Here is a 27046-nt window from a genome sequence, read left to right as displayed (position 1 = left end):
AATCAGTCTAATCTGACCAGGTATTTTTACCTAATATAGGATCTGAATTTAGCTTGTGCTCTTTGATGCATGTTAATGAAGCATTTGTCTTCACTTTTTGGAGCTGCAAAGCTTCACAATAAGGGTCCATCCACACTATGCAAGTAATTCATTGATGATGATGATTGTCAGCAATAAGCCTGACACCAATCACCCATCAACTGAAGTTGAAAACGATTTGTTTGCTAGACAAGTCAGCTTTCCCCAACACTGTTATGTAAATGTATTAAACTGTTTTTAATACCAGATGAGACAAATGAGGGGACATGTGAGGGTGGAAGTGGAGGGGAATCTGTTGCCAACAGTCATTGGTTGTAATCCTACTGCAATCTAAATCCATGCTGGTGGGCCTCCACCAGGGACGAAAGTAATTTAAAGAATTTATTGGTAACCTGGAGTCCTGAGCAGGGGCTGGGGCCTCAACCAGAAGGGGTGGAGCCTTTAGAGCCCTGGGACCTTTAAATCCAAATTTAAAGGGCCCCAGGCTCTGGTAGTGGTGGCTGAGAGCCCGGGGCCTTTTAAATCACTGCTAGAGCTACCAGCTGCAGAGGTGGCTTGGAGCCTCAGTGCTTGGGGGCTATTTAAAGGGCCTGGGGCTCTGGCTGCCGCTACTGCAGTGGAGCCCTGGACCCTTTAAATCTCTGCCTGAGCCCTGCTGCCAGAGACCTAGGGTGGCAGTGGCTCCGGCAGAGATTTAAAGGGCCAGGGGCTTGCAGCTGCTGCTACCGCAGTGGAGCCCTGGGCCCTTTAAACCACCGATGGAACCCTTGGGGTCCCAGCTGCCACTGTTACCCTGGGGCTCCGGCAGCAGGGCTCAGGCGGCGATTTAAAGGGCCCAGGGCTCTGGCCACCGCTACTGCCCTGGGCCCTTTAAATCGCTGCCTGAGCCCTGCTGCCGGAGCCCCAGGGCAGCTGGGGCTGCAGCAGTGCTTTAAAGGGCCAGGGGCTCCCAGCTGCTGCTACCACAGTGGAGCCCTGGGCACATCCCCCAAACAGCTATAGTCAAGCCCCGCACTCTTCTGGGAGCCCTTCCTGTTCTGGAAAACAGCAGCCCTTCTGTGCAGCTCCCAGCTGTTCTTGTCTCTCCATCGAGTCAAAGCAGCAGCTCCCAGATGTTCCTCCCCTTCCGCCTCAAGCAGGCCTGGTTCAGCTGTTCTGCAGGGAGGGGCCCTGTGGCACCATGTGACCCCATATGCCCTCCTGCCTATATTTCACCTCTGTTTAGGAGGAAGCAGACTTGGAGGATACATGGAAGAAATTAAGATATACTGAGGTAAAGACCAGTATTGGCAAGTAGCAAGGAATTAAAGAGCTGCATCTAATTCATGCAAAACAGAACCCATTATTCCACTCCCTTGATACAAAGGTGTGGAGACAAGTCCCAGCCTGTTATGTACCATTGGCTGCTGGGTGCACAATGGTGAGTCACCTGCTGCTGGAACTGAGGGCTGGTCACCTAATGGGCTTGTTACCTGGAGACCAAAAGTGTTCACAGACCTGCCTAAAATGGGAAACGTACGAAGCCCAACACTTCCCCTTTTGTTTACTCTGCCCTTCCCCCTCCTGCTTCCCCACCCCTGTTCAATTGACACCAGTGGCAAAGACTTGTTATTAAACAAACACGCACCCACCCAACACGACTCTAACGCCTCCTAGTCCACCCTGGCAGGCCCATGCCTCCGTTTATGATGATACGTGACGCTGTTTAACAAGACTGCAGAGCTGGCGGCGGCACGGGCAGCAGCCCTGAGAAACCCTCGGCCCCTAAAAGCCAGAGACTCAACATCGCTCGTAGTCACCTCGCCAACCTGGGAGGCGATGAGCGGTCGCCCTGTGGGCTGCGCAACGAGTGCCCGAAGGGGAAAGCGGTGGGGAGCTCCGCTAGCCACAGCCAGGGGCGGCAGCAGCCGCTGGGGAGGAGGCGGTGACTGAGGATTCAGCCCCGCCCTCTAACCGCCACAGGCTGGGGAAGGTGGGGGCGGGGAGCTCGAGATTTACCATTGAAGCCCAATAACGTCCCGGCGGCTGGCCGAGGCTGTCGGGAGCTGTAGTTCGAACGCCGAAGCCTCCCTCGCAGCCCGGAGAGGAAATCGTCGAGTTGGGACTACAACTCCCACAATGCCCCGGGCCCGGCATTGTCCAGCCTGTGGCGCTGGGAGGCGGCACGATGGCGGCAGGTTTGTAAAGGGAGCTGGCGGGGGGCGCTGGGCCGAGGAGCTGCTGTCGCGTAGCGCATGAGGAAGCTGGATGTAGGCCGCGCTCGGCTCAGCGGGTGCCTGGGTGGGGGTCGCGCGGAGTAACTGCCTCGGTGCGCAGGGCCGCGGGTGAGGTGTTGGGCGGGGGCAGCAGCTGTTGCGGTCCCCTCCTGGGAGGGGCTGCTTCACGCCCCCTCCCCCTCCGGTGGCCGAGGGAGGGGCGAGGTGCCTGGCGGGGGAGGCTGTTGTGCCCACCCCAGTATTCACGGGGGTGATGCTGAGGTACGCAGGCCACTGGGGCGGGGCGGGGCAGGGCAGGCGTTGGGTCCCCGTGACGTGTTGGGCAGAGGGACATCGGCCCGTGTCCAGGGGGAGGCTGCAGGCGATGAGGGCGAATGCCGCTGTAGTTTGTTCTGCCCTCCCAGTAGCTGCACTGTTGAGTGTATGAGGGGAGTGTTGCCAGGCTTGCTGCCCGCCCGCCTCAGATCTGTGGTGTGATGTCCCACCTGCCAAGTCCTGTTTGTCACGAGGGAGACGGTCTCCCTTGTACGTTCATCTAAAGACAGCTTTTAAAAGCATCGACTTCTCGTGGGGGGAAAAAGGGCTTTTGCTTTGTGTGCTTTAGAACCATTGGAAATGGCTGGAATTGTCCAGGCTTGACGGGGGAACCCTGTCGCCCCCTGTGGTTGTGATATGAATGCCCGAGTGGGAACTCGCCCGTCCCTGTCTTGCTCCGTTGTTGTAACAGTTTGCAATTCGATTGCAATTCAGAAGCTGCAACAGGGTGTAGGCTGAAGAATATGTTCTACCTTGAACAAGAGCAGACACAAACTAGGACCCGAATGAAGTGTTTTCAAAAAATGAGCAAGATTTTAAGTGTTTTACTTTCAGTGAAACCGTAAAATTCACCATATCTAGATAGACTTTAAACACTGCCTTAAAATGAATGCCAAATGGGTCTTCTTGGCAGCTCCTCGAGTTTTTTTCTCTTCCCACTCTTGGGGACCATATTTAAAAATCTCAGGGCTCCATCACTCTAAATATGTTACTTGATTCACTGTTTATATGTGCTGCATCTTTTGGCATATTTGGAATGTTATTCGTTTACTTGATTGCAATTGATACTAAATTTAAAAGCTTCATTGTCTGTTTTGCTTTATATAATGTGTATTCCTCAACAAGTGGCTGTTTAAGTGGATTCTATTGTACTAGGAACAATACACAAGGATTCAGTTTTATAAATATGTTAAGTGGATTGTAAGCAATTTTGTGTATTATTTGTAGGTACATTTAACAGTTTTTTTTTCTTTTTCACGTGTAACTTTCAATACCTGGAAATATTTTTTTAAAGTTGATAACCAAACCTAACATGTTACTTTGCCAGTTATACTGCTGCTTGCATAACAGATTAAACTGAAATACATTTTTCCAGATGGGCATTGCTGCAGATTTAAATAATGAACAAAATTTTATCATACACTGGATGTCCAATGCTTCCTGTTCCGGAGGCATACTAAATCCTAGTTTCCATATTTGGAAAACCAATAGAGAGAGTCATCTGGAACTGTAAACATTATAAGTCACCCAGTTAAAATGCTGCATGTTTCAAACAGCAGTTCTATAAGTGAAGACTCCATGCATGAAGAACAAATCTTGGAGTCTGGCAGCCCTTGTGGACTTCAGTTAAATACAACTGAAATAACTTTTCCAGTTACAGCATTTCACTTGGTCAAGAAAAAACCCATGTTAACACTTAAAGATGCTCCTGCTCTGTGGAAAGCCTCTAAAACTGACTCTGTATGTGATGAGGTGGATGATCAGAATGAAGCAGATTACAGTGATCCACTTCTACAAAAGCTTGAACAGGTAAAAACACATTTTTTTCCTTGACATGCGTTCATTAGGATTTCTTATTATAGTCTATAATTACATCTTCTGTTAACTGCAAGGTGACTGCAGTTACCTAAACATGGCAAGAGGTATTGCTTGCTTTCAGAACAATGCTAGTTTAAAGAGCGAATTCCAAATCACAGTAGATCATTAATCTAGCGCTCTCTTCATAATACTCAGTACTGAGGGCCAAACCCTTGTCCCACTCTGAAAGTGAATTGCTTTAAGTGAAAGTGTATTTATTCGTTCAGCTATTTTAGAATGTTCCATCATCAGTCCCACTGAAGTTGAGAGAAAATGATGCAGTTTTTAAAACCTGTAATACTAAAATGTTATGCTTAAGTGTGATTGGAAATATGAAAGCTAAAGAGACACAGTGAAGGTTTTCAGTTTTGTTATCCGTTTCTTCTATAGCAAAATATTCTGTTAGTCCGTAGAAAACTTATATACCAATATATTTGGCTTTAAAATCTCTCTCCATCTGAGTAGTTTTGCATCTGGCGAGGAAGAAGCCAAACCAATACCCTGGTCCTGAACTGACACACTCTGCCGCTGTGCGGGCATAGGGCTGCACTCATGTAGATGCCATGGCAACATCAGGGACCTTAGGATTGAGTCATACAGCTGAATACATCACCTACATGTGGTCACATACTGGGTGCACAGCTTTGTTTGGACATGCACTAACAGCTTATTTTTTTAAGTTTGTCAAAGATTATAAAACCAGACGTGGATAATCCAGATAAAATTTGTGAACAGAAAATGAATCTTTTGAGTCTGGAGTAGACTTCACTTTTTTTTTATGTACAATACTTCTTCACTAAAGATGAGTGAGGAATAAAGGAATGTGCAGCTTTTGGAAGCTATTTGAATTGCTATTTGATTATAATTTTTGTTTAATTTGGGTTAGGTAGATAAAGTATTGGAGTCAGATTATTATGAAAACAAAGCTCTCTTTGATAACATTGAAAATAAAATGAGACACTCCAGATCAAAATGTCACAACTCACCCCAAAAACTGTATCTTTTCAAAAGTATTTTACATATGAATAAGTAAATGAATACATCACCAATATGGAATAATGATGAGGTGCAAAGACTATATGTAATTTTGATGTTGATATTTAAAGAGGAATTGTTGATGGTTTAAAGAGCACTTTATGACTCTTTAAAAGCATTGATGATCTATTTAGGGCATGGCTACACTTGCAGTTGTAGAGCGCTGGGAGTTAAAACAGCCTTCGGAGACCGCAGCAGGGAAAACGCTGCCAAGTGTTTACGCTCTCAGCTGGAAGCGCACTGGCGTGGCCACATTAGCAGCTCTTGCAATGCCACAAAGAGCAGTGCATTTTGATAGCTATCCCAGCATGCAAGTGGCTGCATCGTGTTTTTCAAATGTGGGGGGGTGGGGTGGAATGTGACTGGGAGTGTGTTGTGTGTATGTGGAGGGAGAGAGAATGGGTTTTTGTGGGGCTGACAGCATGCTGTCTTGTAAGTTCAGACAGCAGCAGACCTTTCTCCCCGACCCGCGCGCCCCTCTCTCTCTCTCAAAGCAAGCAGCATTCCTTTGTCCCGGGGCAGATAAGCAGCCAGCTGTCAGAAACGGAGCTTTGAAAGGGCATATCCGCATTCCTACAGCGAGTTCAAAATAATGACAAGAGTGGCCACTTGACTTAAGGGGATTATGAGACCTTTTTGGAGGTCATTCAGAGCGCAGTAATGCAACACCTCGTTCACACTGGCGCTGCGGCGCTCCAGCGGGGGCGCAGCAAACGTTATTCCACTCGCCAAGGTGGAGTATCAGCAGCGCTGTAGCTGTGGACTCAGAGCGCTCTACGTCCCTTGCCAGTGTGGACGGGTAGTGAGTTAGTGTGCCCGGGGCTCCTTTATTGCGCTGTAACTCGCAAGTGTAGCCAAGCCCTTAGAAACCATTCTGACTGCATGTGTGCGTGAGTTGTGACATGTTTTGGAGGTGGTTACTTTCCTGTTTGTTTAATGAAGACACCAGCATGAGAATAGAACACTTTGTGAGGAGGTACAATTTAGTGGTAAGAATACAAGAGTTGGAGTCAGGACCTGGAATTTGTTCTCAATTTGACCACTAACTGTGTGTGTGTGTGTGACCTCTATTTATGTTTGAGTAGTATTTTTCTTTTGCAAGTAATCTTTGTTTTCAATGGGATTGCCTGTGGAATAAGGCACTATTATGTAAGGGTGGTAGTTAGGGGCCCATGGTTAAGTCACTTAGTACCTCTGTACTTTAATCAGTATAAAACTTCCTTGCCTCCCTGGGGCATTATGACTGTAAGTGTTCTTTAGTGCTTCTTGTTTTTCATTTGCTCTGTCGCATCAAAGCCTTTTCCTCTGTAACTAACTGAGATGTCACATGTTATATTAGGACTTCAAATAAGAAATGAGCAACAGGATGAATTCCTATGATAAGGATTTTATTTTCATTAGATATTTCAAGTCTTAATAAAAAGATACGAGTACAAACGTAAATATTAGCCAAATCTTGATATTTTTCAAAAAAAGTCACACAGTCTTCAAGGTGGGGTTTTCTATATAATTTACAAGTTGGTTAAATTACAAGGGGGGGAGGAATAGTTTGAGCATTGGCCTGCTAAACCCAGAGTTGTGAGTTCAATTCTTGAGGGGGCCATTTAGGGAACTGGGGTAAAAATCTGTCTGGGGATTGGTCCTGCTTTGAGCAGGGGGTTTGACTAGATGACCTCCTGAGGTCCCTTCCAACCCTAATAGTCTATGATTCTATGGTCCATTTAAAGGCTAGTGGAACTATTAAAGAATTGGTCACTGGAGGAAATACCTTCAGTGTAATTTGTTTAAAAATGTACTATTAATGAGTGTAGGGCCTAGTTTTAACATAGCTTCTTTACATCCTGTTCAAATGCCACTTGTTATAATAAAGCATCTTCAGGCAAGAAATATAAAAAGCATTTCATGCTAGTTATTCTCAGATTCTAAGAAAACTATTGACTTTAAACACTTGATTTTTATGCTTGATAAAGCTAAAAGAAATACAACAGCAGAAACAAGAACAGCTGAAGAAGCAACAGATGGAACAACTTCAAAGGCTTATGGAAGAGCAAAAGAAACTACTTATCCTGGTATCTGGCCATCAAGGACTCCCTAGTAAGTGGAGAAGTAAAGCATACAGTATACCTTAAGGAAATGGAACACTTTAATTTTAATATTCTATTTAAAATGCTGAGTACTGTTTCACGCAATATCACAAAACTACTGGATTAGTCCCAGGTAAACACTGTATTATTTAAAATATTTTAAAAACTACTAATCAACATTCATATTACGGTAGCATCCAAACACCTCAACTAGGACTGGGTTCTTGTTGTGTTTGGTGCTGTGCAAACACATAGCATGATAGGGCCCTTGCCTTGGAGAACTTAGTCTAAATAGAAAAGACAGAAAAATAGTGATAGGTTGACAACATAATTTTTAAATGACTGTAAGTACCCATTGGAACAACTATCAAGAGTTGTGGTGGATTCTCCAATGCTGGAAATTTTTAATTCAAGATTAGATGTTCTAAAAGATACTCTAGTTAAAACAGGAATTAATTGAGGGAAGTCTCATGGCTTTGTGTTACCCAGGTCAGACTAAATAACGATAGTCCCTTTTGACTTTGTAATCTGTGAATTGCCTCTGAATGTTGTTCCTGGTTTTTAAAGTACAAGCTGAAAACTGGTTTCACATTAGAAAAAAAGACACATATCCATCATTTAATAGGAGAAAGCACTTGGTGTCCAAAACAAAAGATGGAAAAGTCTGTTGGAGATGAAGACAGTGACGCTGATCATTTATGTTCAAGAAATATAGATTTGTCTGAAAGTCTCAATGGAAGAAAATGCTTTCAAGCAGCTAACATAGAGGAAAGGTAAATATAAGCTTATAAGTAATAGTTTTATCCAATCTTTTTTGACCAAGTTCTAAGACCTGATTGAAAATGGTTGGGGCTTCTAGATACTACTCAAATACAACTATTAAATTTTAAACCAAGTGGGCCCTCATTGTGATAGGCATTATACAGAGATATGGCAAAAGAAGTCCCTGCCCCTAAATTATTCTGGTGTGGCATAACAGGTGGATGAAATAAATGTGTAGGGATAAGGTAATGGTAAACCAAAATCATGTTTTGGCATAGCTTTACTGTGTGCACAACTGTAGTTGTAGTGAGTCAATCCAGTAGCAGTAATCACAACTTTCTCTGGCATAGCCATTATCAGATGGCCTTTTTCTGTAAGCATCATGGCAGAGGTGAGTCTGAAGGAGAGATGTGGAAGAGGATAAGGTGATGGCTTTATACATTTTGATAGGGAGTCTCTCTCTTGTGTGTGGGGGCAGGGAAGGGGGTGTAAAATGGACTAAAGGGTGGTAAAGACTGGCATTACTGATGAAGTGAAACCAAAATGAACATATGGTTAAATAGAACAGGGCTAAATTGTGCATGTCCTTGAAAGCATGGACAGGAAGTCTGTGTTTGAAGTGAAAGAGGAGGGGTGATGTAGTCAGAGTGACAGGCTAGGAAGATGACCTTAACAACAGCAGTTGGCCTATGTCAGTTGACTGTAGCTTGCGGGGCTATAAAATTGCAGTGTAGATGTCTGGGCTCAGGTTGTCACCCGGGATCTGGGACCCCTCCCCACCCTTGCACATCTACACTGCAATTTTATAGCCCTGCGGCCTGAGCCCCATGAGCTTGAGTCAGCTGACATGGGCCAGCCATGGGTGTTTATAGCAGCGTAGGCATTTGGAACTTGACCAGGGCCTGTATAAGAGTTTGGCATAGTGGAAGGATAAGATCTTTGACATCGAGTGTAAGAAGAAGCAGCAAGATTTAGATGTGCTGTGACCAGGGCCCTACTGGGGAGCCAGCTGTGGTCACTCAGTTAGGGGGAACTCAAAAAATGAGGCAGACAATCCCCAGAAAGATGGTGGATATTGGAATACCTAGATTTACCAAGCCAGCATAAAACAGCTTCTTTATTACCTCACTGGTTACTCAGAAGTCCAAACAACACTGTTCCCTTAAAGTGATGCAGCCTCAGGCCTCCATCCAGGTACCCATGTCAAATATGATGAAAATTTCTGTAAATCTTATTTCATTATATAAAAGAAAAGGTTCTACCAATCCCAAAGGAATCGGACACATTACCTCCCAGGTTAATGAATGTTTCAGATCTGACCCAAATACATGCTACAGCCAATTCTTATTAACTAAACTAAAATTTATTAAAAAACAAAAGAGAGTATGGTTAAAATATCAATATACATACATGAGTTCAAGTCATTGAGGTTCAGATTCACAGAAGAGATGGTGAGCTTTGTAGTTGCAAAGAGTTTCTTTGGACTGTGACCTACGAACTGAATTCTAATCTCCAAATCTCATATTCAGTGCATACCAGCATAACTGGGACCTCAGTCTTGCAACTCAAACTTCTCCTGATGAAGTCTAAGCAGATCTTAGATGACCGAATCAGGACCCAAGGATCTTTTATACAATTTCATGTCTTTTGACAAGTTGGAATTCCTCAGGGAATAAAAGGTCATTAGGATAACTTTGAAGGAGGTCCATCACGGGTACTTAGCTATATGAATTAACATAAGGCTTTGCTTGTTCCTTCACCATTCACAGTACATTTCAAAGAGAGATGAATACTGAGATATCCCATGTTTACAATTAATTTACATGATAGGATGTTCTTTTGACCTCTGAATTATCAGAGTACAGCATAGACAGGGACTGTTGATTACATTGTCCACCCTACTCATACATATGTAAATACACAAAACCACAAATTATCTCCCCACATGTCTTCTATGGGTTATTTATTTTGCAGGATGTTTAACCCTTTCTAGCTATGCATCACACGTGCCTTTCTTGGTTACTTAAAACAAACGTGATAAAGTACAGTAGAACCTCAACGATATGAACACCAGAGTTACGGACTGATCAGTCAACCGAACATCATGTGAAACCAGAAGTAACCAATTAGGAAGCAGCAGACAAAAAAAAAAAGCAAATACTGTACTGTGCATTGCATCTTAAAGGTAGGGCCATCTGGGCTGCCTGTCCCCACCCCTAACCCCACATGCAGGACACCTTTATACTTATATATACTTATATATACTTTCCCAAAATGTACTAGAAACTTTACAAACATGTGAGAAGACAGGTCCCTGCTCTGAAGAGCTTACAACTTTATTCACAGGCAAAGCTGTGAACCTCTGCTGCCAGCCCAAGGCAGCTGGGCAGAAGCCGCACTGGGGTCTGCACTGCTTTCCTATAAGCCCTGGGTGCGGTTTTCACCCTCTCCCCCAGCCGGAGGGGAGGAGGAAGCTGTTTTCACCACCTCCCACCGGCTGAGAGGGGGTATGCTCTGTTTTCTTCACCACCACCACCACTCACATCTCCCTCCCAATCCCAGTCGAGATGGGGACAGGCTTGCCCGGTAAAGTAGCTGCCTCTAGAAACTGGCCCGGAGCGTGAACTGCTGGAGCTGCAATTTATTCAGAGTTAAGAACCTCCATTCCTGAGGTGTCCGTAACTCTGAGGTTCTACTGTAATATCATTGTGTTTGCCTTTGAGAATCAGTGGTAATCTAGCATATTATTTAAATTAAATAGCCTTAGCTTTGCCACCGGATACGTAAATGACTAAAGAACTTTTTAATTCCTTACCTGCTTATATAATTTTCATATGTTGTATGATAAATTACATTTTTAATTGCATTGTCAATCAAAGGTTTAACTTTAACATTGCAGTTTGTAACTTTAAAAAAAATTATACTAGGCCTATTAAAGCTGGGATTCAGGAGAGGAAACAGACATTTGAAGAATTCCTTGAAGAACAGATACGATTAGAAGACCAGCGCCTGAAGCAAAAAGAGGAGCAACAGGTTAATTATTATAAACACTACAGTTATTTATATACTTTCCCAAAATGTACTAGAAACTTTACAAACATGTGAGAAGACAGGTCCCTGCTCTGAAGAGCTTACAACTTTATATATGCAATATTCAAGTTCTTAAAAACAATTATTCTATTTTTAAGATTCTGACCTTCCTTAAAACTATAGTGGGACAGGTACTGTGTAACTTTACATATTAGTAAGCCTTACTTAGATAAGTGTGTAAATATATAATGGAAGGTGTGTTTTTTGTTTTTGTTTTTTTTTAAGGAAGTAGGAAGGTCAACCTTTCAGAAACTACTGACAAAACGACCCTTTCTGAAACGGGGAGAAGGCTTAACTAGGTTCGCTAACGCCAAATCTAAAGTAACTAAGTATAAAGAAAGCAAACTGATGACTCAGCAAAGTACTTTGGAGGAAAGAAATGTTAAAGTGGACAGACCACAAATACAGCGGAAAACTGCACCTTTAAGCAAGGAACAGGTTTCTGAGAATTTTGTTGTGCCCTTTATAAAATGTAACCGAGCAGCTAAAACAAATGATTCTGTCTTCCCTGTTCAGAAGGCCATAGTACTCAAGAATCATATTGGAAAAAATATATCGCCACCAACAGCGAGACTGCAGACTGAGAAGAATCTTGATGGGCAGTTCAGAGATTCTTTCAGATCAGAAATCAACTGCAAATTTGAAAATAAAGAAAACATAATGGAGTTTGCTAGGCCAACTGACAATTTTTCAGATACAGAAAAGCCTCAGCTGTCCACAGAATTTACCAAAACTTTTTCTCTTTCCAAATGTTCTACAAGTCACCCTGTAAAAGATCCAGAACTTTCTTTTGAACTTTCATTCCAGAATAAGTTGGAAAACTGGGAAAAAGAAAAGGAAAAAGAGAACATAGAATTAGATGAATTTTTGTTTCTAGAACAGGCTGCTGATGAAGTATCTTTCTCGAGTAATTCCTCATTTGTACAAAGGTTCCTGGATCGAGATCAGCAAATTTCAAAAGGCCGTAGAATGTCTTCTACCCCTGTCAAAGCAATGCAGCAGCAGCAGATGAATACACTAGATATTATAAATAACAAAAATAAAGAAGCAGAAATTATCTTACAAGGAAATAAAAATGACAGGGCAGTTACACATACAGTCTTGGATTTGAGGGCATCTATTAGACTAAGGGACCAATTCAATAAAACAGATAGTAAAATATTTCAGACTTCTTCCACTGCAGCATCTCCAACTTTAAAAAGCACTGAATGGAATGTAAATGAAGATAAGGATGTTGGAAGCAGTGTCATTACTACAAAGTCTGAGGAAGAACTTGAGACCACCTTAAAATGTGCAAATGAAGATGCTAAAAAGTTCATTTTGAGCATCAGAGAAGATAATCCAGCATTCTGTGATTGCACAGGACCTGTCAAAGACCTCAGCAAAGAAAGCAAAAGTAGGGATATTGATCTTGACTTATCGGACAAAGATTATAGTAGTGATGAATCCAGTTTGCTACCAAATCAGAGTAATAGCAAAGTGTCTGAATCTCAAAGAAGTGTTTCATGTACAAATAGGGATAAGGTTGAGTTTGATGATGAAAGAACATGGACTGACCTTCAAGAAAATGAGACTCAGCATGAAGTACCCCAAAATGATACCATTAAAATACCTCCACAAACTGACTATTACAATAAAAGTGAAATGGCTGCGCCAGATAAAACAATAAAGAGGAAGGTTGCTTCAATAAAGAAGGGAGATGATTTGCCCAAACAGTGTGTGACAGATGGTGATGCAAGTACACCTCCCACATCAGACCTCATGATGAAACTCTTTCCTTCACTGAAACCTAAACAGAAGCCAGACCGTCATGCAAGGCATGAAACCAAATCAAATGTGGGACAAGAAGAACCAGGAGGTAAGAGAATAATATATAAACACACAGACTTCACTGTAGACTGAGCAGTAGGTGTTCTTAAAACATGCAATCAAAATAATGGAGAGGAATGGAAAAAATACTGGTGTTGCCTTGCAGTTTCTGTTAATTACCAGTGATGAAAATTTAGTGTGTGCTGTCAAACTTGTGCTGAACTGTTGCTGTATCAGCAACGAGCAATAGCTAGAGCCATGCAAAACTGCAGATATCCGTGACGCAATTTTACGCCTTCGATGTAGATATAAATTTGGTATCTGTGTAGTGCTCTTTCAATAGCATTAGAAAAAATGTTTAAGTGGCCAGTGACATGATTTCAAAAGTTTTTTTTTAAACTAGATCCTCAGATCACTTTATTTGTAGATTTTATTAATTGAAGTTACTGAAAGGGATTAATGCCAAATATCAATATTTAGAGTCTGATTCTCCATTCATTTATACTGCTGCAAATAATGTCAGTGAAATCTGAAATTATAGTGGTTTTTTAAGAATCAGGGTTGGAAGGGACCTCAGGAAGTCATCTAGTCCAACCCCCCTGCTCAAAGCAGGACCAATCCCCAGACAGATTTTTTTGCCCCAGATCCCTAAATGGCCCCTTCAAGGATTGAACTCGCAACCCTGGGTTTAGCAGGCCAATGCTCAAACCACTGAGGTATTCCCCCCGTTGTCAAACTAGTGTAATTAAGAGGAGAATCAGGCCCTTAGAACTTTTGTTCTAGAGTGGGCTGAAATTTGAGATTTCTGGTTTGCAAGAAATTTTGCTACTTTAAAATTTGGTTTTGTTCCTAATAGAATAGAATCAATTTTTTCAAAATTTCTCGAACTGGAAATCCCCAAAAAATTCAGGAACACCAACCTTTGGTATTTCCGAAACAAAAGACACTCCCTGGGTCTGGAAGCTGCTGACTGAAATTTGACACTCTTTTCATTTTCATGACTGCCAATAACCTCAGAAGTCAGTCAGCTCTAGAGCTTCTGGGGTCTCCATCTCCCAGGGCTGGCCGCTTGGGAATTGGGCAGCAGAGAGTCAACTGGTCTGAGAGTCTGGAATCATTGGGGTCTCTAGCCCAGGTATGTCCATCCAGATGGGGTTGCCTGGGAGCCATGGATCCTGGAAGCCCTAAGCCCAGAGATTCCAGGCTCCCAGTTCTTTGAGCTTCTAGCTCTACAACAGGGAGGCTGGAAGCCCTGGTGTGATAGGGCTGCTCTTCAACTGTGGACTGTGGGAACCTGGGTTCCATCAGAACCCTACTAGTGACTTGACAAAAGTTTGTTGAATCTGACCTGGTTTCACGAGACATTTTGGGTTCAACAAACTGGTATTGTCTGACAAAACTCTGATTTGTTAGGAAATTTTCAACCAGCTCTACCTAGTTCTTAATTAAGGCTATGTTTTAGTCACAGGTATTTTTAGTAAAAGTCATAGACAGGTCATGGGCAGTAAACAAAAATTCACAGCCCGTGACCTGTCCATGACTTTTCCTAAAAATACCTGTGACTAAAACGGGGGGGCTGCCCAGTGGCCCCGGAGGTGTGTGGGGGAGGATAGCCTGAGAGCTGGGGAGGGAGACAGGTGGCGGTGCATGGGTTGGGACCCCTGTTGGAGGGGGAGACCCTTGCTGGTGCTGGGGAGGGGGGCAGGCAGTGGCGCGCAGCCTGGGGCCCCCGCAGGTGCTGGGGGGCTCCCTACGTGACTCCTCCCTCTCCCCCCGCAGCAGCAGCGTTTGGGTGGTGGGAGGGGGCAGAGTGGGTGCGGGATGGGGTGAAGTGGGCCCTGGGCGGCGCTTACCTGGGGGGCTCCCTGGAAGTAGTGACATCCTCCTCGCTCAGCTGTGGGTGGAGGCATGGCCAGGCAGCTCTGTGTGCTGCCTTTGCCTGCAGGCACCGCCCCCGCAGCTCCCATTGGCCGCTTTGTAACAATCTTCAGAGCACAGTTCTTCTTCCTACTAGAGAGTCAGTCTTTAGGATTGTAGCTACATTTCCTTTGATAGTTTTTCATCATCCTTTTCAGCAACCTAATTTTAATAATTCTTAGATTTGCTGGTCAGTAGGATTCTTTTGAAGTACACAAGCTGATTGTTCTAATGCAAAAATGTTAGGGAACATTGTTTGTTATTGTGGTGGTTTTTTTGTTTTTGTTTTGGAGACCTGGACTTTGTCAATGGTTTAGTGGTAGCAAAATGCACTGCAGCCTGTATGTTAAGAGTTCAGATCCTGGGTTGTTCGGTTTCCTAGGCTATTGGGCCTGGAAGGATGGACTCAGCACTACATCTGTGTATGTAGATGATTTAGAAACAACTTTATTACATTGTCAAATGTAATGCCACCTTCCCCCCCATTGTTGTCAATCCGTATCCACATCTGCCTTCTCTTAACTACCTGAATAAATTCAGCAATTCTAACAAACCCTTACTGGAAAAATACTAGATAGGTACTAAAATACAAAAAGCACATTGCTGATCATTTAATATCTGGCAAAATAATTTTATACCATAAACAGGATATGGATTCAGATTTGTCTTGTTATCCAGAATCTGCTTGCTTGCTCTTTTTAATTAAAGCCTCTAGTGTTATGGTTGAGAAGAATTTTTTTTAAAAATGTCAGAGTAACCAATGCAGAGAGAACTGCCTCGTTAATTTTGGGAAGGGGTTTATTCAGATACCCAATGACAATGATTTAAACATCAATATTAACTGTTTCATTCCTCATGTAAGAAAGGAGATGAAGGATCATAGATCTCCACAAGAAACTTTGAGCACCATTTCACTTTGGTGCCCCAAGTGAAAAGTGGTTAGGTGATACCACCATTTAAAAAAAACAAAACAAAACTTCCAATCAAGAAGAGCCTAACAGAGTCCATGGCTGTTTTTGAGCCTTACTTACATCTACAAAGCTCACAGCAGCAAGACTCTCAGCCTGGATCAATAGACTTAAGCTTGCAGGGCTCATACTAGTACTTTTTTTAAATAGCAGTGTAGACAGCTCTTCGAAGTAGCAGCTCGGGCTCTGAAGCCAAGGGATGAAGGGGTAGGCTTCAGGGCCCAAGCTGCTACTTTGAAGAGCTGTCTATACAGCTTTTTTTTTTTTTTTTAATTAAGAGACCTAGAGCATGCCAGAGTCTGTCAACCTGGGCTGGGGGCTTGCTGCTCTTTGCTGGGTAGATGTACCTACTGAGGTTGAGCCAAGCTCACCGAACCCAGAGAGTATGAACAATCAGACTTTGAATATCTGCATAAAATACTTTGAAGTTGATCTTATTTTGCCGACATGCATGGGCAGAGTTTATTTCGTGGGCACAGCTTTGAAGAGCCCGACCATCTCCCCTCTGTGCTCTTCTTGCCCCCCTCCCCATATGAACCCTGATCATAAGTTCAATGGGAATTACTCTATTTTGAAGACTAATTCAGCTTTAAATTTGTTTTTCTTGCATACCCTGTTGTGCCTGTACAACAAATATTTCAAAACCTGAGATGGTTGAACAAGCAGCACAGATTGCTTTGATAAGGACTGACTTATTTATCACCTACTGTATTATTTGAAGACTAGTTATGCCTCAGAGTAAGATCAACTGATGATCATTTATATCTGACAATTTAGTGTATACTTCAGCACTCTATGAATGTCTCTTAACTTGGGTATGCCTGTTCCCTGATAGGAGACATTGTTCGATCCCGGGTACTAAGAGAGAAGCTTGTTGAATTGGAAACAGAAATTGAAAGATTCAGATCTGAAAATGCATCTCTAACAAAACTCCGTGAAGAACGAGAGAGCTCCTTAGAAAATCTCAGGTAATTTTTCAATGTATTTCAGTGTATTTTATTTGCTTAGTAAATACATCTCCTTAACTGTTTAATTAGAGCAGGGGCGGGCAAACTATTTGGCCTGAGGGCCACATTGGGTTTCGGAAATTATATGGAGGGCCAGTTAGGGAGGGGGTCATGGCCTGGCCCCCACCACCCTCCGGGACTCCTGCCCCATCCAACCCCCCCCCTTCCCTGATGACCACCCCTGGAACACCTGCTGCCCATCCAACCCCTTCTCTCATTCCTGACTTCCCCTCAAGATCCCTGCTCCCATTCAACCCCCCTGTTCCCTGCCCTCTGACTGCCCTGACCCCTATTCACCCCCCCTGAACTCTCCTGCCCTCTATGCACCCCCTCCGCTCCCTGCCCTCTTACCATGCTGCCTGGAGCACTGGTGGCTGGCAGCACTACAGCTGTGTCACCCAGCTGGAGCTAGCCACGCCGTCGCTACTGTGCAGCACAGAGCACTGGGTCAGGCTAGGCTCTGCAGCTGCGCTGCCCCAGAAGCTCACAGCCCCACTGCCCAGAGCATTGCGCCGGTGGTGGAGCAAGCTGAGGCTGCGAGGGAGGACAGGACAGCAGGGGAGGGGCTGTGGGGTAGCCTCCCAGGCCAGGAGCGTCCCGCGGGCCGTAGTTTGCCCACCTCTGAGTTAGAGCTATTGATAGGCAAATGAGCAAATCAGCAGGTAAGCACACCAGTATTGGGTAGTGGTAAATATTACAGAGATCTATTTCAAGGGTGGCCAAACTTACTGATCCTCGGAGCCGCATATGATAATCTTCAGAAGTCTGAGTGCAGGGTGCACCTGCTCGGGGCTTCAGCCCTGCCGCAGGGTGGTGAGGTTTGGGGCTTCAGCCCCATGAGTGGCGCCTGCCAGTGCGTGGGGCTTCAGGAAGACGGTGCTGAAGTCCTGATCCCCGGCAGGTGCCTCCTGCAGGGCTACAGCCCCTAGACTCCCTTCCCACTGGGCAGAAGCCCCAAGCTCCACCTGCTTCCAGTCTGGTAGGTGGAGAATGGAGGGGCTCCGCGAGCCACTCTTTAACTGTAAAAGAGTCACCTGTGGCTGGTGAGCCACCGTTTGGCCACCCCTGATATATTTAGTATACAGGTAAGTAATTGACATCTCTTAGAATATAAGAGTGTAGATTTAGGCAAAAAAATGTTTGGTACTATAGGTAGTTTAAATGTATAACATGCAATAAATAGCCTACACTGTATAATTAATCACTCAAGTTGCTACTCTAGAAAATGATCAAAACATGATTTTAAAAAAGCTATACCCAACTTGTTCAGTATGAAAGCTCATATGGTTGGGAGATTATTTTTATATAGTTTATAGAGTGTTTTAAATGAGTCAATCTTTAAAAAAAAAAAAATAGAATAAGATTGATTTTCCAGAGCTTGGTGCTTTTACCTGGTGTCTTGCTAAAATGCGACTCTGATGCTGTCTTTTTGATCAGATGTTTGTTCCTGGAAAAACCTTCCTGGGCACTTGTAGGCTGGAAAAGGGATAGAGTTAGGGACGGAGGAAGGAGAGGGAATGCCTTATGTTGGATGACAGCGATCCCTTTTGCCAATTAAGGAACGTTATTTGCGGTCTCTGAAAAAAGGTCCTGTCCAATTGTCAGTCAAAGCAACAGTAAATATGGAGGGGGTTCTTGTTAGTGGGAACTGCAAAGAGATGATTCTTAAGACTTCAGCAGTGGCAGTGAGAAGACCCTTCTGACTAATTATATAGTGTGTGTAATTTATTTACAGTGGAAAGTCTTCCTGGGAACAGGAGATACTATTCTGAATTACTGAGAAATAAAATTCTAAATAAATACTCCAAACTTGAAGTTGTTCTATTCCAGAACAATAAGCTACTTTGTGTAATTTCAGGAAAGAAATAGCAGACTTTGAACAGCAGAAAACAAAAGAATTGGCTCAGATAGAAGAAGTTAAAAAAGAAGAAATGAGAAAACTCCAAAAAGACCGTAAAGTTTTTGAAAAATATTCCACAGCAGCTAGAGCGATGCCAGATAAAAAGGAGCGTGATGAAATTCAGGTAAGAAAAATCTAAAGATTGTTCTGATCTTCACAGTGAAACTTCAGCTTTTCACAGTTGTGCAATTTGGAATTCGTAGATTCTGTTAATTTGAAGGGGTTTGATAAGAGAGAATATATATATATATTCTCAAACTAGATCAAGGTACCTGGGATCCATCAGTAGTTCCCACGCTGAAAATCACAGGCGTCACACAAGTATCATTTTGCTTTAAAAAACAAAACACTACTGAAGAACTATTGTCCTTCTGTCAGACTCCCATAACAAAAAAGGTTCAGAATGGCACTAACGAAGAACATGACATCAGACCAATAAACCTAAATCAAGTTTCAAAATATTACTGTAATAAGTATGTTGCAAACAAATTCATTCACTGTAGTGAATTGAATGCAAAATTGAACCTGTATCAAGCATCATTCTGTCCATAATTGTTGCGTTCTAAGCAGAGTTTTATCTCATAATAGATGTTGATTATAATGTGTCTGATGCATAAACATGTCTTCTTATTTCCATCATGTTTAATCCTATCCCTTTGAAAAAGATAAGACTTGTTAGTCACTACTAGGAGTGAATAATGCAGTTTATTGTAATCTTGGTATCTCATAGATATTTTTCCCTTTATCTTTTAGAATTTTGGATTTCCTTTTTAATATCTTACTATAGTTAGTGATTGAATCATCCATTTTTATATGGTTAACTCAGTCTAAGGTGGCAATTATTTAATTCAAATGACTTAATTCCTGATCTCCTGTGAGCTTGTTTGGGGAGGAAAAGAGGAATAGAAAATGTGATTTTTTTTTTTCCTAGCCAGACGTCTCTGTATAATAATGATACCTAGTTATTATATAGCATTTTTCATCAGTAGATCTCAAACTGCTTTACAAAGGTGGTATCGGTATCCTTATTTTACAGATGGGGAAACTTAAGTTGCTGCTTTGTATTTTTGTCCTTCTTAATTTAAAAAAAAAATCTTTAACACTATGAAGAAAAAGTCCTTTTCCTTCCCTAGGAGCTAGGGTGAGATTCTGCATTACACTGCACACAGAACTTGCAGCCCAGGGAGAAGGTGAGCTAAGTTGGCTTTTAAGCCTCCTTAGCTCTTTCCCTATCTTGGGCTGCTCTGGAGGCTGGAGAGGCCACCCACATAACTTAGGCAGCCCTGGGAGAGGGACCTGTCTAAAATATTGCAGGCTGCCCAGAATCTCTATAGTGCTGCAGCTCCATCCTCAGTATTCCCCTGAGGCCAGGTTTGTGAATGACTCCAGGGTAATCCTTCCTCTGCCAGAACAGGGGCTTTTAGAGCCCCTTGACATTTTCATTTGGTGTAAAGGGGCCTGAGTAGGGACGAAGCTCGCTGCCTGATTGGGAGAGAGATCAGGTAAGTTCTTACAAAGTAACTCCTGTCTTTAGAAAACAAAACACACTTCCTGCCCTTCACACACAGAAGATTTCACTTGTTTTGGGTCACTTGTCTCCTGTGCTGTCACTGCTAATGAAAGATTACTATTTTCTCAAGTCTGTGTTTTAATACAGCAGAAAATGGCTGGCTTGTATCCCCCTACAAACAGTTGATACTTATTTTTCTAAGGCTTTAAAACAGCAGCTTGCAGACTTGCAGGAAGACTTAAAGCGAAGAGAAGCAAAATGGTCAACTACTCACGGTCGCCTTAGAAACCAGATAGAAACCTTAACAAAGGAGAACACAGAGTTAAGGGAAGAGATCAAAATCATGGAAAGATTTCGTCTAGAAGTTTGGAAGAAAGCAGAAGCTGCTGAAAGCAACAGGAAAGCTGAAAGTTCTGGAATAAATTTGAAGAGAGCAGAGTCTATAGTAAGTTGTACTTGTTCTGAGGTATTTTAAACTGATTTTTGCAGATATATATTTCCAATTGGTACTCAGAAGAGACCAGTTGGATGTTTCATTTAATTTAACAGGGGTGTATTGGTGTTGTAAGACAGTACACTGCTGTTGACTTCTGCTATCCCTATAAACCTGGATCTTCACTGTATGCAGGTACCATGCTCTCCAGGATCCTGCTCTCTAACTGAATTATTTTGGAGTTCAGTGGGGAAATCAGGTGCAACTGACTTTGGTGCCTTTGCACTCTAAAGATTAGCCAGTGAAACCAGCCAGTCTTCACTGAATGATTTCACAGTTAGGCTACTAAAACTTAAACTAATGTAAGAAGGAGTACACATATCCCTGGTGAACTGCACCAAGGTAAAATTTTGGGATTGTGCATGGTGAGGAAGCAGAGGAAAGAGAAGCTCAGTCTTTATTCGCTCCACAATATACTTTAAAAGTGTATAATTAACAGTCATTGCAATAAAAATTATGGACAAGTGGTCTGTGTTGATGAGTGCTATTGCACTGTAATAATATTGCTGAATAAATCATTCTTGAACTAAATAAATTCTTGATTATGTATTTTCAGAGTTCACCAACTAGATTTCAAAAAAGCCAGTTTCTGTCTCCAGTTCCTCAAATAGAAAAGAGTAGCAAGATGAATGGGAAAGGTTATTCACAAGTAAAAGGTATAAACATTTATTCAATAAGAGAATCCTATTAACTCTTCAAAATAAAATTGCCAGTTTTAATGTTTGCAGCAACTGGCAATTGGTAATATCTCTCTTTTCCTCAGGCAATCCATGTATTAAATAGTCCAAAAGTATAATGCATGTGAAAGTTTAATAGTCAGACTTAATGCTCTGATAAATAATAAATAGTGTCTTGGATAAGATTGTGGAGAAAGTTGTGGATACATCTCTCTCAGTATGTGGATGTGTCCCTGATCTCCTTCCCACTCTGGGTACAGAACTGGGTATGGCCCAGAGACTGCATTGGTCAATGATCTCCTGGCAATGGATGAAGATCAGGTATCTGTGCTAGCAGTATTAGATCAATCGCTGCCTTGGATACTGTTTTGACTGCAAGGTAGTGTTCTCGTGCCTACAGACTCTAGTGGCAGTGCACAGGACTGCTCTTCAGTGGTGTGATTGTGATTTCTCAGAGAGAAAACAAAAGAGGTAGTTGAAAGCAATTTCTGATGTTGCAGGGTGCCATTCTGTCACCACCTCCTGTTCCCCATATATATGGGGCCATTAGGCGGGTTAGTAAGAAAGCATAGTGTGTTTTCAGTATGCTGATGACACCAAAATGTAAATCTCTCATTTTCAACTTGGATGATGCGACTCAAGACGGCTTCTAATTAAGATTGGGCCATGGATGACCATGAGTTGGCTGCTCAATCTAGGTCAGAATGAGGTGAAGGTAGAGGTGGTAGGGAAGGAGCTGGACATAATTGGTCCCTTTGATTTGAGGGAATACGTCCACCATTAGTTACTAAGATTTGCTTTTTAGGAGTGGTTTTTTTTTTGTTTTTTTTTAGATCCCAGCTGCTGTTTGACTCTCATTACAACAGTAGAACAGGTTTTTTTGGTTGTTTTTTACATCTGCGTCTGGCTAGGAGGTTGCAATCTTTCAGATGTGAACCTTGCTGCTGTTTGCAATAGTCTTAACAAACACATAGCTACGCACTCTACATGGGGTTAGATCTTTAAAATCATTCAAAGAATGAAGCTGGTACAGAATGGTGTGGCTCACTTACTGAGTGAAGCATTTTGGCGGGAATGTATGATTCTAGGATCTTCACTGGGTGTTTGTTGGTCTTTGGGTGCAGTTTAAAGTTTTGGCTTATGACCTATAAAGCCCTGTCTGTCTTGAGACTGATGTACCTGAGAGATCGCCTTTCTTTTGGTCCTATGTTGCCACAGCTACAGTCTGCAAAAGTGCCTAAGCTGGATATCCCTCATAAGAGTGGGTAGCTGGAAGGACATTTTCTGTTCTCTGTAATGCTGGAAATTGTTCCTCTCACTTGTTCCAAATCTTCCAAGAATGCTGCAAGGACACACACTATAGGGTTATTTTGGAAAAGGACAAGGATGAGCTGCCTATAAATCAAAATGGGTAGAAAGGAGTCTGTTTTGCTGGCTGAGTTCCTATTGGCATGATTATCTCTGCGGTTATTTAATTCTCTTATATAATTAATAAATGAGTTAGGCACCTAGAGCTTTGGAAAGGTGCCTTTCTTATAATTTGAATCTATACATAAAATATAATACAGATAGCGCATTTTATTATTATGACTTTATTGTAGCTCTCTGCTACTATAGCAAGCAATAATATAGCTGAGGTAATACACTTAACTGGATATTCTTCTTGAGTAGCTGAAGATACTGCTTTCAAGTTAATACTGCACATGAGGTATGCAGATATCCAGTATAGTTTATCTATCATTCTGATCATTACATTTGCTTATAACACCCAAACTGCTTCTTGGCTGCTGAGATGATGTAAAATGAACAATTTTTATTTTATATTTGAACAGGAAAGCCTTCTAGAAGACCTAAATCAGCACCTGTTAGTGATGGGAGTAACTTTGACAAGACAGTGACAACACTAGAAGCTTCTTCTAGGACTTTTATGATAGTAAGTCCTATACCAGAATGTTGTCTATTTTGACTTGATTCCAAATAATAGAATAGTTATCTGCATTACACAAATGTGCAGCCTGAAAAGTGATTTGTGAAACTGCCATAAGAACACTAGACAAGATTTAGTAATGACTACAATATTAAACTACTCTCTGGTAATGCAGAATACCTGTACAGAAAATTACACTTGCATCTAGTATTTGGAACCCTATTTTTTTTTTTTTTTTGGTTACAGCAGGGGGAGATGTTTGGTGATGGAGATGTTCAATTGCAGCTAAGCAAAATATCTTACAAAATTTACCAAATTTTAATAAATGTTTGCAGAAAAAAGGATGTTTATCTCCTACCTGAAGAAAACAGTGAATTTTGTAAGAATGCAGGTAGTTGAGACATAATACATTTTTATGAATTATTGTATGTAGCATTTGCTAGAAGTATATGAAACTTGAATAATTTTTTTGTCTTGGAATCTGTTGTTACTGATCTTTTACCCTTAAATGAAGTTCATTCCCACTGTGAGGCTGGAGTCTTGTGGTGAAAGGGGTTTCATGCTGTTGTTTGCTAAGATGTAGATGTTTGTTCCAGCCCCCCTTCCTTGCCAAAGAATGGCCATTTTGTAGGTGATTGACACCTGGGCAAGAGGCTTGTCCTTTGTCTTTGAGAAACAGGTTTATCCCCTCCCCAGACTTGTCTGATAAACAAACTTCAGTCATGATTTAAATTTTACATGTAATATTGCACACATTTCATCATGATGATATTGACAGCGAGTTATTAGTTTTCAAATAATACCTAACGGGGCATAATTTGTATAGTGATTATTACAATAGTGTGGAGGATATTAATACAGGGTTGCATTCTGTCACAGTTGCTTACTAGAGAAATATTTTCATTTCAGGACATGTCTCCTACTGAAACATGTGTGCCATTAGAGCCCCCTACTCTTGTGTCTACAGGCAGTGAAGAAATACAGGGAGAAATTAACTATCCTGATGGAAAGGTAGGATCAGATTTCCTTTAAGAGGCTACAGAGAATAAATCTGGGTAATTAAGTCACTCCGCCAGGGGAACTCATCTTTGTTAGGGCTGTGGTGCCTCTCTTGTTCAATTTATATATGGGGCTGTTGGGTGGGTGTCCCTTTCATTTGTGAGGCATTTAGAGTCTAAGATAAATGTTGTTAAAATCTAAATACCTAAATCACCATTTCATAAAAATTGTGTGTTGTAAACTGTTCCATATATATACACACAGGGTGGTTTCTTACTTGAGTCCAACTGGAAATGACCAAACCAGCAAAAAAGGGAAAATGAGGGTCTCATTCGTTCCTTGTACACCCTTCCCCCCAGCCCTATCAGTCTTTTGTCTTATACTTAGTTTAAGTTCTTTGGGTCAAGGACTGTCTTTTTATTCCATTTGACTGTTAGGTTAGGTGCTGTACAGTGTACATGACTGAGGCTCCTGAGTGCTGTGATATTACAAATATTTCCAACCTCTATTTAAAATAAATTGGGCATCTGGCCCAAGAATGTATTTAACAAGAATTTATACAATTAAGGGGGAAAAAACCTACTTTCTTTGCTTATTGGAGAAATGGTTTGACAAAGTGTGAGAGAAACAGCTACCACTCTGAAACCTGTTTCAGGGATGTGTCTGACAAATTCATAAATGGCTATTCCTGTGTATTGCTTTCTGGTTCCACAACGGCATCTCTGGCTGCATTTTATTACTACTATTGGGTCAAACCAAACACTGGAAAGTCAGGATTGGATGAGAAGTGCAAACAAACTTTGGCTCTCAAAGCGCTCAGTATTAAATTCTGGGCAAAAGTCAGACAAATATTCTTCATCTAATGCTGGTTTACCTGTTAATAGCTGGAACTGTCAAACTGCTAAAATGGCCAAAGAATTTAATTTTAACTGAAATTGTTGAAAACTTTATACTAGTTTTATTGCTGAACATACACTTTTATGTAATTTACCTTTTAGGTTGAAAAGGTTTTAAAAAATGGCTGTCGTCTTATATTTTTCCCTAATGGAACACGGAAAGAAATGAGTTCGGATGGAAAGACCATAACTGTAACATTCTTTAATGGGGATGTGAAACAAGTTATGCCCGATCAAAGAGTGGTATGTATCCAAATTATCTTCCCAAGTTTATATGGACAGATTTTTTTTAAACACTTATGATCTATTCTTCTGTACAGATTTACTATTATGCAGATGCCCAGACAACTCATACTACATACCCTGATGGGTTAGAGGTCTTGCATTTCTCAAATGGGCAAATAGGTAAAAACTATGAACCTTTTATATGTATACTTTAATTTTTATATAAAAACTTTCTATAGTTATTTTGAAACAAAATATGCACATTGTTACAGAAAAGCATTACCCTGACGGAAGGAAAGAAATTACGTTTCCTGACCAAACTATTAAGAATTTATTTATGGATGGGGGAGAGGAAAGCATTTTTCCCGATGGCACTATTGTTCGGGTGCAGAGGTAAATTTTTACTTTAAATATACCCTACAGGTTCCCACACAATAGAGGGGGGGAAAAAGTTCTTGGCACACTGCAGTTCATCTACCCTTCCTTGAATACTCATTTTCTGTGTACAGTACTTGTCTTCAAGTTAAGATGGATATATTGTATGAAAGGATGAAAAATGAATGTGTATAACTGTGTGGTATATCCACTAGTAATAGAAAAGACTTTTTAAAACCTTATTCAGCTCGAGAAGCTTACACTTGAACATGTTTGATACATCATGTCTGATATATAGAAGAAATGTAGCATTTTATACCGAATAATGTATTTACACAAAGTACATGTAGTAATCTGCTTTTAAGAGACAGGTGTCTAAGCATTCATTTATTTAATCACATGTACTAATATAGACCCTGAAACAGGAAAGCACATTAGCACATGCTTAAATACTTTTCCTGAATCAGGGACAAATTTATTTGGGCCTTCCAATGGTTCAGATAGGGTGGTAAGCTATATTCCATCCTTGATTTAACTAAATCAAGAATAAACTTTCCAAAGATGCATGTTGCTAATGATTCCCATACTTTTACACTTCAGTGATCTCTACCGCTCCTTCCTTGCTTTAACTATTAAGACAGCCTCAACTTTTTTTTTTAAATTGCCTTCAGAATGCAGCTTTAGTATTGTTTTAAAATTAACTGCAACACTAGAGATCAGCTGAGATGGTATTTATCAACTTTATTGTGATTTAATGAAAGTTTTGTTTTTGACCACTATAAAGTTCTGGAAAAATAGTGCATGCTCTCTGAGAATCTTTACCAAGTTTCTACAAACAATTAAACCCCTGCCTACTAACTTTTAGTATGGTGTTGGAATTTCATTTTAAGGCTGGCCCTGTCAGTCTATTTTATATTTAATTGTATACACTTATTTAATACAGAGATGGAAGCAAAACTATAGAATTTAACAATGGTCAGAGAGAGCTGCATACGCCACAATTCAAGAGACGTGAATATCCAGATGGCACTGTCAAGACTGTGTATGCGAATGGACACCAGGAAACAAAATATGTCTGTGGGAGAGTAAGAGTTAAGGACAAGGATGGTAATGTTATAATGGACACGAAATTATAACATGACTTATGAAACTCTTGTAAGCACCTATCACACCTAGCGAAAGTGTAGAAGTGTATATTTGTTAAAAAAAACTTTACCCAATGTA

At 41.6% G+C, this 27046-nt stretch overlaps 2 protein-coding genes across 8 annotated transcripts in view; one reads left to right on the top strand and one right to left on the bottom strand.

Moving 5' to 3' along the window:
* Positions 1-2140, bottom strand: part of PARP4 (poly(ADP-ribose) polymerase family member 4) — a 130704-nt gene extending 128564 nt beyond the window's left edge. Inside the window, exon 1 of one of the 2 annotated variants that reach the window (XM_039527060.1) lies at positions 2038-2140. The gene's annotated coding sequence lies outside the window, so the exon portion shown is untranslated. Of the gene's footprint in view, positions 1-1847 lie in introns of both variants that reach the window. The other variant, XM_039527071.1, reaches the window with a different exon arrangement.
* On the top strand, positions 2086-27046 carry CENPJ (centromere protein J). 6 transcript variants are annotated; one of them, XM_039527107.1, is made up of 16 exons: positions 2086-2216; positions 3946-4100; positions 7154-7277; positions 7893-8040; positions 10957-11062; positions 11345-12977; positions 16649-16781; positions 18679-18844; positions 20433-20675; positions 21280-21379; positions 23233-23333; positions 24237-24338; positions 25325-25465; positions 25543-25627; positions 25720-25840; positions 26766-27046. In XM_039527107.1, the coding sequence occupies exons 1-16, from the start codon at positions 2207-2209 to the stop codon at positions 26956-26958; spliced, it is 3561 nt and encodes a 1186-aa protein (XP_039383041.1). In that variant the 5' UTR covers positions 2086-2206; the 3' UTR covers positions 26959-27046. The 6 variants fall into 6 exon arrangements, with proteins under 6 accessions (XP_039383041.1, XP_039383056.1, XP_039383050.1 ...); XM_039527122.1 differs by lacking the exon at positions 2086-2216 and adding an exon at positions 2232-2288; XM_039527116.1 differs by lacking the exon at positions 2086-2216 and adding an exon at positions 2255-2347.

The sequence above is a fragment of the Mauremys reevesii genome, linkage group 1 (genome assembly GCF_016161935.1).
Source record: "Mauremys reevesii isolate NIE-2019 linkage group 1, ASM1616193v1, whole genome shotgun sequence".
Taxonomy (NCBI): Eukaryota; Metazoa; Chordata; order Testudines; family Geoemydidae; genus Mauremys; species Mauremys reevesii.
The sequence above is the reverse complement of the archived record's forward strand: the minus strand, read 5'-3'. Positions and strand labels throughout refer to the sequence as shown.